The following is a 10,354-nucleotide window of genomic DNA, read 5'->3' as shown; positions in this document are numbered from 1 at the left end:
AATCCTCAGAACAGGTTTGTCCAGGGCAGCTGGGAAAGAGCAAATGCAGCCAATTAGTTCTTTATGTAACCTGAGCACGTTTCAGTAATTCAGCCTGTCTTAACACGACTTAAATACACCAAAGCAATGAGCAGGCATTTCATTAAGAATACACTGGGCCATGGTGGTTTTCATAAGCCCCATCCATCTCGCTCTTGTCACGTCCAATCGGTTCATTAACTAAGAGATGAAATACCGGCAGGGAGAGTACAGCCACCAACACTTTAAAGAGCTGCCATCCCGATCCATAAAGTATTGGATTTCTGTTTGGCCAGGGGTGGCCTGGTCAATTCTTTGGACAAGGTGGACGTGGGTCTAATAGAGCAGGCTTGTACCATTCACTACCGACCATACTGGCCCAGCCATTCAGGGGAGAAGGGAGAGCAGGGTGGTCTCCCTCTCTTTCAGGCACAGGAAGGAGGGCTGCAAATTCTAATGAGCGCCCACTTTGCAAAGAATGGAATGCAACTGCATGATGTGAAAGAAGGGCAAATTGGAGCTACTGCTGTCCCTGCTGCAAGGTCTTTTTCCACCTGGCCTAGGGAGTGGAGTCCAGACTCACCTTGAACATCTAAAGGAGGCTCCTGAGAGGCTGGAGGGACATTGCTGGAACAACTCTTGGGTTGTGGCAACTGGCTAAAATGTTTTTAAATGTTTTAAATAGTTCTAATTTTGGTTCATCTGTTTTGTTTTTGCCGGGTTGGTGTTGGTTAAATGTTTAGTTGGGACTGGCAGTTATTTTAATTTGGGTATAATTGTAAACCATTTCTTCTTCTTCTTCTTCTTCTTCTTCTTCTTCTTCTTCTTCTTCTTCTTCTTCTTCTTCTTCTTCTTCTTCTTCTTCTTCTTCGTTTCTATTGATTCATTGATTTATTTGTTGTCTGTGTTTGGAAACTTATGTAGAGAAGTTTGCATTAGGCAAGAGAGGTTTGACCCATTGTTGTAAACCCGAGTGATCTCTCACAGCGGGTTGATGAAACCTAAGAACTCAACATTTAAGTCAGTCAATAGAACCACCACCACCACCACCAGCAGTGGCTCAGCTCAGCATTGCTGAACAAGCAAATTGCTTAGGATCTCTCTCTGGGACCAGCGACAGGAAAGTTTATTGAACTGTAATAAGGACTAAAGACAAGACTGGATTGCATTGCTTGTTGTTAAAGTACAATGTGCTACTTTGTATTTTGTAATGTTTATTTGTAAACTGTTTTAAGACTGTTCTGCCGTTAATCTTTGCAGCCCTTTTTTTGTTGGTAGTGGGGAGTGTTCATTTCTTCTCTGCACAAGGTCCGGATCAGGGATTCGTCTTGCAGCAACTCTTAACAGAAAGAGGTGTAGCTTTTCCTTTCTTTACACCCCTTCCTGCCCCTCCCCCACCAAATGGGGCAAAATATATTTCAGAAGCCCAATTTGCCTCTCCTTCTCTCTCATCATGCCCTTGAGACTGACCCAGAAACTCCAGCGGGTGCAGAATGCCGCGGCGAGACTCCTTACGGGGTCTTCGCTGCGAGATCATATCCATCCGGTATTATACCAGCTGCACTGGCTCCCGGTGGAGTACAGGATCAGGTTTAAGGTGCTGGTTCTCACCTTTAAAGCCCTATACGGCCTAGGACCCTCGTACCTATGGGACCGCCTCTCCTGGTATGTCCCACAGAGAAATTTACGGTCTGCAAATAAAAACATCCTAAAGATCCCAGGCCACAGAGAGGTTAGGCTGGCCTCAACCAGAGCCAGGGCCTTCTCGGCCGCGGCTCCAATCTGGTGGAACGCTCTGTCACAAGAGACTAGGGCCCTGCGGGACCTGACATCTTTCCGCAGGGCCTGCAAGACAGAGCTGTTCCACCAGGCCTTCGGTCAGAGCGCAGCCTGACCCCCCCTCCTCTGGCAATCGGCAATCTACACAGAATTTGCTTGATGGTTGCCATTAATTTGATTTTAATTTGATTTACTTAATTTTTATAATGAATGTTTTTAGAATGTCGGATTATTTTTATTGTTAGCCGCCCTGAGCCCAGCTCCGGCTGGGGAGGGCGGGATATAAATAAAATTTTTTATTATTATTATTATTATTATTATTATTATTATTATTATCACAGTTATTGGGGTTGCTCCCAACTCTTCAGACCTGCTTTCCAAGGGATTTTCCCCGTATTTGCTTGTAATCAACTTTCCACACTTAAACTCAGGCGATGCCCTCCACTGCTGGAGGCAGAAATTCTCCTGAGTACCAGTTGCTGGAAATCGCAGGAGGGGAGGTTGTCTTGTTCTTGGGTTTTCCACAGGCATCTGGTTGGCCAGTGTGGGAACAGGATATAGGACCAGCAGAGCCACTGGTCATTTCTTACACCAAAGAACCTGTAGTCTACCACCCAGTTCTGTCTAAACATAGGGATCTGCAAGGAAACCATCCAGACCAGCAAGGAATATTCTCAAGTGAAATGGCCTAGAGCAGATAAGGTGATAGTCTCTGACCCCCAGCCCAGTTAGACTCGCATACAAGGCTGTCTCTCACCTGACTTGAGTCTAACACCTTCAAGCACTAAACAGCAACATCATCATTTAGGATTCCCTGAATCCTTCAACTCCCCTCCACCCTTCCATGGTTACCATTATCAAGCTTCTCCCCCCTCCAACTGCTTCACTTATTTTCTCCATTTTTTAAATCGTCCATTTACCATAGTCTTTTGTACATTACAAGCATTACTCAAATTCTGCCAAAGTTTTTAGTTGTTTACAGTGTTCTCTTAAATACATTATAAATTTTCCCCATTCCTTCTTGAAATTCTTCTCTTCCTGGTTTCTGATTTTCCTGGTCAATTTTGCTATTTCGGTGTAGTCCATCATCTTCATCAGCCCTTTGACTCTGGTCGGGATTTTATCTTCTTTCCATCTCTGGGCCAGTAGCTGTCGTCGCATACATAAATAGTCGTTTCTGCTCCTTCGGAAGGCAAGCCAATATTGTATGCTTGCCTTCTTTACCAGTTCATCTGAGCTTGGAGCTTTGTCTTTATAAATTTATATCAGGGGTTGGGGAACCCTTTTCAACCTGGCCACATTACCTTCCAAGGACCACGTGACAATGGTGGGCAGAGGCAGAAGCAAAAAGAGGTGGAGTGGTGAATGAAAAGTTTGCTTTTGTACATAAAGCCAGCTTCTACCTAGGGTTGCCATATTTTAAGCAGTGGAAATCTGGACATAAAAGTTGTTGAACTTTTTTTTGGCTTCACTACACGCTCTTCCCCCCATATTTCCTCAACAGTCCAGTTACTTTATACATTTTTTCTCTGCTTCAACACACTGATGGGTAGCCTGTAAAAATATCTGGGCAATGATCATGTTTCGAAATATCTTTCCAATACTTGCTGAGAGGCACATGCAGAGGCACATGCAAGAACTAATGTTTGTATTCATGATGACCACGTGAAATTTTACCACACTCTCATCGCAGAAGCCAAGCTCTCCAAGGAAAAAAGATGGTTATGAAAATATGTGCAGACATCTGTCAATCATTAGCGACTACTTACACACTTTGAGGAATGATTTCAAAAGATTTGAAAACATCAAAATGTATCTTGCCTGATGTCGACTACAAAAAAACCCCACAAGAGAACCAGGAAAGAAATAAGCAGTTGATGGCAGCACACCAAGCTTTGCCTCTTAGAGACAGATTTCACTATCTGCTTACTCTACTATAATTGATACACTTGTGGCTAATATGAAGAGGAGAGGGAAGTGCACTAAAAAGCATAAGCCTGATTTTCTTTCTACATGATATCTGATGAGAAAAATCCCAAGGTTCCCAAAAGATAGTTGACTCATACATACCCTGTTGACTTGAACAGGAATCTCTGTGGAGAACTAAGGCAGTTCCACTGTTCTACGTGTGCAAAGTTTAATGAAACAAGAAAAATGAAATTCAGTCACACTGAGCTTCATGAAAGGTGGAGTACAATGTGTATTTCCAAATGTAGATATCACCCGATGCATTTTTCTAACTTTGATTATTACCAGCTGCTTGGCAAAATGCTCCTTTTCTGAGCTGAGAAGAATAAAAAACATCTGAGACAACAACATATGTATCAGGACGGACATGATTCATTTTCCCTGCTGTGTACAGAAGCGGACATACTTTGTGGAGTCAGCATCTGTAAAATTTTCCAGAATTTTTGCAGTTAGAAAAATCTAGAAAGAAGCTGTCTTAGTTTTGAAAAATAAGACTTTATTTTGAAGTACGAGCGGGAGACCCCCACACACCATAATATTTTCAGTGCTTAGAGCCTCTAAATGACTTAATCCAGCCATGAGAATTCCCCACTCTTGATACAGATCCAATTAGTCTCATTGACTTGTTAATGGGAGTGGTTTTCCTGTGTTATTGAAATGTAATGTGAGCTTCTGTCTCAGGTTTGCTGATGCTGCAGGCTTCTTGCAACTCTTGCTGACAAGGTAGGCCATCTCACAGAGGTTGAGAATGACACATAGCATGGCAGTGGCTACCATGAAATAAGTGAAGAGCTTCTTCTCTGTAGGCCGAGCAATGAAGCAGTCAACCACGTTGGGACAGGGAACCACAGCACACTTCACCACCCTTGGAAGATCAAAGTTGGGATATAGGCAGTGGAAGATGTAGAGGAAGGTGAGATCCACAGTTGCCTTGGCGAGGAGGCTGAGTAGGTAGGTCCACCACAGGCCTCCACACTTCTTCCCAGGCTTGGGGTACTGTGGATGGAAGCGTTCTCTTGCCCCTTCCAGGCACTTCTGCTCCTTGGTTTCCTGATAGGCCACATGCATGAGGACAAAAAGAGAAGGGCATGTCACCAGGATAAGCTGGAAGGCCCAGAAACGTATGTGAGAGATGGGAAAGGACTGGTTATAGCAGACATTGGTGCAGCCAGGCTGACGTGTGTTGCACATGAAGTCCTGCTGGTCATCGGACCAGACATGCTCAGCTGCCACTGAGTAGACAAGGAAACGGAAGATGAAGACCACCGTGAGCCACACACGCCCCAGACCTGTGGAATACTTGTTCACACCACTCACGAGTTCTTGGAATGAAGCCCAGTTCATTTTCTCAACTTGAGGCTAGGGCGACAAGAGCTGGAAAAGGAAATAAATGAAACAGGAATGAGCAGGGTGGCCTTGATTGAAGCCCTGCAAGCTCGCACCATGTATGTGTTGGAAGTGCAACAGCAGAGATCACTCTGTTTTTAACTTAAGGGTTAATTTTGTAACCAGTAAACCAGCTAACCAAGATGGGGTAATCTGAGCTAGGAGTGGTTTGGGTACTGCTTGCATCGCTGTCTCCAGAAGGTGGTGCTTGTGTGTGTGTGGGGGTGCTACTCTTCCCCCTCCAATGTGAGGTGCCACAGGGGTCAGTTTTATTCCCATGCTGTTTAACATCTACATGCTGAGCGGGGTCTTCTGGGGATTTGGAGTTCATTGTCATCAAAATGCTGATGGCATGCAATCCCATTTCTTCTTTACACTGGCAGGTGTGGCAGTGGATGTGATAGACAGGTGACTGGCCTTGGGGATGGACTGGATGAGGGCTACTTTGGGGGACACTGTTATAATAGTGGAGACCAATGGTTCTGACTTATATCGAGGCAGCTTCCTAAGTTCATAGGGTCATGCCAGGGTGATGCTGCTGCCCCTGGGCTTTCATCTAGGCTAGGATTGGTAACTGGATGGTCCCACACACCAGCCAATCACCTGATAGCAACACAGAATCAGGCAACCTGTTTTTGCCTATGGCATTTGAAATCAACCTGTGTGGCCAAAGGCATCATGCTTTGCCAGTCCCAGTGATCTTGCAAAGCCCCATGCACCCGTGCTTTGCAGGCCTTGTGCAGCTGTTCCTCAGGAACTGCAGGTGCAAGACTGCTTTGGGCTCAGCCACATCTTCATGTGTCCCCCTCTTGACGCCATATCTTGAAAGCTGCTACCTGCCCCATATATCAGGCATAAGGCAGGTGGGTGTGCCTGAGCCAAAATGGTCTGGTGGGTCAAATGGGGTCCATAGGTTGGAGGCTCACTGCTACTTTTCTAGGTCCAAATACCTGGTGGACCAGAGTTATCCTTTGGCAATTTGGCCTTTGCAAAACAACAGGTAGTGGTCACTAAAGCAAATAGTGTTCTTATCCATCTTTAAAAGGGTCAGTTTCTCCTAAGTGAGCTGCTGCTTGTCCCATTTTGTTTAGCACACTTAGCCCCTCCAGGTCTTTGCACAACCTGCAAATCCATGTGTTTAATAAATTGGGTGTATCTTCCTGGGAAAATAAGAACATGACTCACCTGGAGTGTTGCCTCCAGGCACAGTAGAAAGATGCACCCAGGCAACTTGATCTAGCATGACAGTCACAGTTTGGGTGCGAAAAAGAATCTCATGAGGAAAACAGAAGGAAATACCTTCCTTTCCCCTTTGTACATAGACAGGTGGACAGCAGGGTTGATTATACTGACCTACCAGCTGCTTTACCCTGAAGGGGTGGAACAAGGCAACCGGAACAAAGTGGGGTCGGAAGTTACTATTTTGCCCTAATCCCCTATGCTGTGGAAAACTGAGAGCAACTGGACCTCTGATCTGCTGGGAGAATGAGGCACACCCTCTTCGTTATCAATAAAATGATCTTTATGTGCAACAGGGAACTACAAAACAAGAAGGAAGAACTTCCAGGGCTGAGAAGAGTCTGTCTGTTAGATTATTATTATTTAGTGTGTTTCTATCCTGCCTTTCTCCTAAACTGGGATTCAAGATGGCTTACAACATTTAAAAACAACATTATAAAATGCAAAGTGATAAAAACAACCAGTTAAAAACAAGAATTAAAATACATCAAAAGACGTTTAGAACCAACAATTAAAACAGAGTTTTCCCAAAGGGAACCCATCTAGTTCTGCATTTTGTTCTCACGGTGGCCAGATAGATGTTCCAATAAAAGCCCACAAGCGCTGGTCCTTATGAAGCCAAAGGAAGCTCATTTCACACATAAGGGAGGAGGTGGGAGCAGGCTCAGGGAACGCCTAAATTTAAAAAGGGGAAAAAAACACATTTTTGATGGGGAGGTGGGACTAAAACAGCAAAATGAGGACTGGGCATGCTCAGTGACCATGCAATGCTGATGGACAGTTGCGTGGGGTGTGTGTGTGGGGGGGGGGCAATATGGAAAACTGAGTGGGAGAAGAATGAGATTGAGCTGCTGCAATCTGGAGCAGGGAGCACTCCCCACTCCAAAAGGATATACTTATTTATTACCAAAATCCCCGTTTTAAAATTCATGTTCCCGCTGATCTGCAAAATTAATTGCTCCATAGGCATTCTTAGGTCACCCTGCAGCAAAATTCAAAAAATGCTTAGCACAGAGAAGGAAGAGCCCTAGAAGAAACCCGACTCTTACCTGAAGGCAGAACATTTTGCTGACTCCGGATCACTTTCCCTACGAACGTGACTGTCCCCAAGTCTCCTCTGACTTTGATGACGGGGCGGCAGGGCGTCTTGACATTGGGTGTGCCTCTGGCTCCTGCCAGTGGGCTCAATGACCCATTGTAATGCTCATGGTTCACAAACCAGAGAAAACAAATTAAACTGACAAGTTATTTCTTTTGGGGGATGGCCCAGGTTCAAGCTTTAGTGAGGAAATGCTGGTCCCCATCTTTTGTTTTTTTAATGTAATTTTATTAAAGATTTTCTTGATTTACAAAAGTATGTGCAATCTCTCTCTCTTGTCCCCCGCCCCATGTAACATTTTTAAAAATCACTTTCATTTGTTGAGACATTAGCAAGAAAAGGGGGAAAGAGGTGGGGGTGGGGAAGGATGGGGTGGGGTGGGGTCAGGTGATGGTGTTTCTATTTTACTTAATATATGTAGGGTTTGGTGTCAGCGTTGCTTGTGCAGGTTCTTTGCTGTTCACTTGTGTTCCTTTGGTGGTGAGAGAGATTGGGGTTGGCCTAGGGTGTGGTTGTTCATTTGTGGTTGGCTGTGGTGGTCTTTGTTTTCATGTGTGCGTGGGGTGGGTGGGTGTTTTGGATCAGGTTAGCCACTGGTCCCCATCTTTGATAGCTGGCTTTGGAGAAAGAAGGGTGGTGGCCCTGAACCAGAGACTTACTTTCAGCACACAAGGGGACGATGCATGATACAGTTGTCTTGCTGCATCAAAGCCCACCTGGGTCTTGCCCGTACCTGTAGGAGAGACTACCTGGGGACCCCACCTGGGAGTTCCATCACAGAACAAAAGTGTGATTGAAATGCAATGCACACATAAAATATCCCATGGGACTTGTTATTTGCATTTTATCGAACATTTTATTCCGTTCTGTCTTTATAAACCTTCCCCCACTTGGACCCCTTTGTGCTCTAGCTTATGCTACCTTGTTGTGTGATCAGCATTCAGAAACCACAGGTGTACTGCATCATGGATGGGGAACCTCAGACTTGTGGGTCAAATGCGGCCCTCCATGCCTCACAAAACTCCCGAAACCCCACCCCTCTGTGACTTTGCTTCACACCTCGGGTGTTTTTTGCCTGGTTGGAATATGTCCTTGAACTCTTCTTAATGCCTCTTTCATGTCTGGATGGAGGACAGAGATAGGTATGTGAGCCTGTACGTAGAAACTAGCCTACTGTACAACGGTAACATTTCTTTACATTTAGAACACCATTGTATATTTATATTATTCTATATTTTTTAAAAATATTTCTATCTTTTTTTAAAAAAAAAAATACGTTTCTCGGTTTCTGCCCACTTTTGTCTCTGGCCCCACCCACCATTGGGATGTGGCCCTCGAAAAGTGACCAAGATGGGAATGTGCCCCCCAGACTGGAAAAGGTTCTCCACCCTTTTATTTCAAAGTACAGCATCAGGAAATAAGATGTGACATGGGGGACATGCAGGGAGAAACCAGCATTTCATTCCCAACCAGCATTTATAGAAATAATGTAATAACAGAAGGACAAATCAATGTGAAGCAGCAAAAAAAGAAAAAGAAAGAAAGAAAGAAAGAAAGAAAGAATAGAAAGAAAGGAAAGAAAGAAGGCAATGACTTAAAATTAAACTGATTTTATTTTGAATTCTCACTCATATTTGGATATGGATACCTGTGTCTAAAAATCCAAAATTTTGAACACCAGCATTTATTTATTTTTAAGATTAGAGTTATCTTTTCCAGTTTGGAATATATACTTGCTTTTCATCTGTTCTCCATCTCTTACACTGATGATGCATTTTCCAAGTTCCAAAGCTATTTGTCCCATTTGTGTTTAAATTGTCAAGGACTGATATTAATCAAGAAGGGCTTGGGCTCAATAATCTTTTTGAGCGCTCACAGACGTTTCGCAGATTTGATAGTAGATAATTTTAATAACTTGCTTATAGCACAGAATATTATAACTTGTGTTTATAAAATATAATTATCCGTGTGGATTGAAATTTGGAATTTTCCATCTTCCTTTCTTTTGCTCCTCACATGTAACACTTATTTGATTCTTGGATTTCTGCTGCTCCGTATGAATCTTGAATCAAGTTCCTGCCACTTAATAATTTGCTGAGCTGATAATTTTAATTGCATCTGTTGGATTAAAAACATAAGTGGCTTGCCCAGTGGAGGAAGGCGGGGGATTGAAATGCCAGCATCCCAGCAGTCTTATCAGAGCGAGAGGGGAAGATTCATAGCTTCTTTCTGACCAGAGACCTGAGCATGGTACACATACACCACTTGCTGACTCACTCTTCTCCAGTTAAGAAGCAGTAAACCTGCTTCAGGGAAACTTGTGCTTGACTCTACTGGGTGAACCACTGCTAATTTATGTTTGCGAACTTATTTTCCCTTACGTCATTTTTTTTAAAAAAACATTCACAGTTGGGTTTAAGATTTCTTTTTTGATCTTATGTTCTTTCTCAAAGTGCCCCTTTTCTAGAGAGAAGCACATTATTTTCTCTTACGTTTGCTCCTGTGGACTTGAAGGTACATTGAAGGCACATCTTCCTAGCAATAGCACCATATCTGGAATCCTTCCTCCAAGGAACTCAGGGCAGCATACACAGCCACCCCCTACATTTCATCAGCTCAACAACCCAGTGAGGTAGGTTAGGCTGTGTGTGTCTGTGTGTGTGTGTGTGTGTGTGTGTGAGAGAGAGAGAGAGAGAGAGAGAGAGAGAGAGAGAAGGTTCCGAGGTTCCTCAATAAGCTTAACAGTCATGGAATAAGAGGACAGGTACACTTATGGATCAGTAACTAATTGTCATGCCTAATCCAGACTCAAGTCAGGATTACTCCTCTTTACCTGTTGTTGTTGTTGTTTAGTCGTTTAGTCAT

The 10,354-nt window shown here is 43.9% G+C and overlaps 1 protein-coding gene across 1 annotated transcript; it reads right to left on the bottom strand.

The window, feature by feature from the left end:
- Positions 1-4,380: 4,380 nt before the first annotated feature.
- Positions 4,381-7,590, bottom strand: LOC309375487 (gap junction beta-4 protein-like; the record flags this gene model as incomplete). Its single annotated transcript, XM_081921228.1, has 2 exons — positions 7,440-7,590; positions 4,381-5,139 (listed from the first exon to the last, which is right to left on the bottom strand). Exon 2 carries the CDS (start codon positions 5,107-5,109, stop codon positions 4,381-4,383), a length of 729 nt encoding a protein of 242 aa, XP_081777354.1. The 5' UTR covers positions 5,110-5,139; positions 7,440-7,590.
- Between the last annotated feature and the right edge of the window lie 2,764 nt (positions 7,591-10,354).

Source organism: Podarcis melisellensis (genome assembly GCF_964234715.1).
Source record: "Podarcis melisellensis genome assembly, chromosome: 8".
Taxonomy (NCBI): domain Eukaryota; kingdom Metazoa; phylum Chordata; class Lepidosauria; order Squamata; family Lacertidae; genus Podarcis; species Podarcis melisellensis.
The sequence above is the reverse complement of the archived record's forward strand: the minus strand, read 5'-3'. Positions and strand labels throughout refer to the sequence as shown.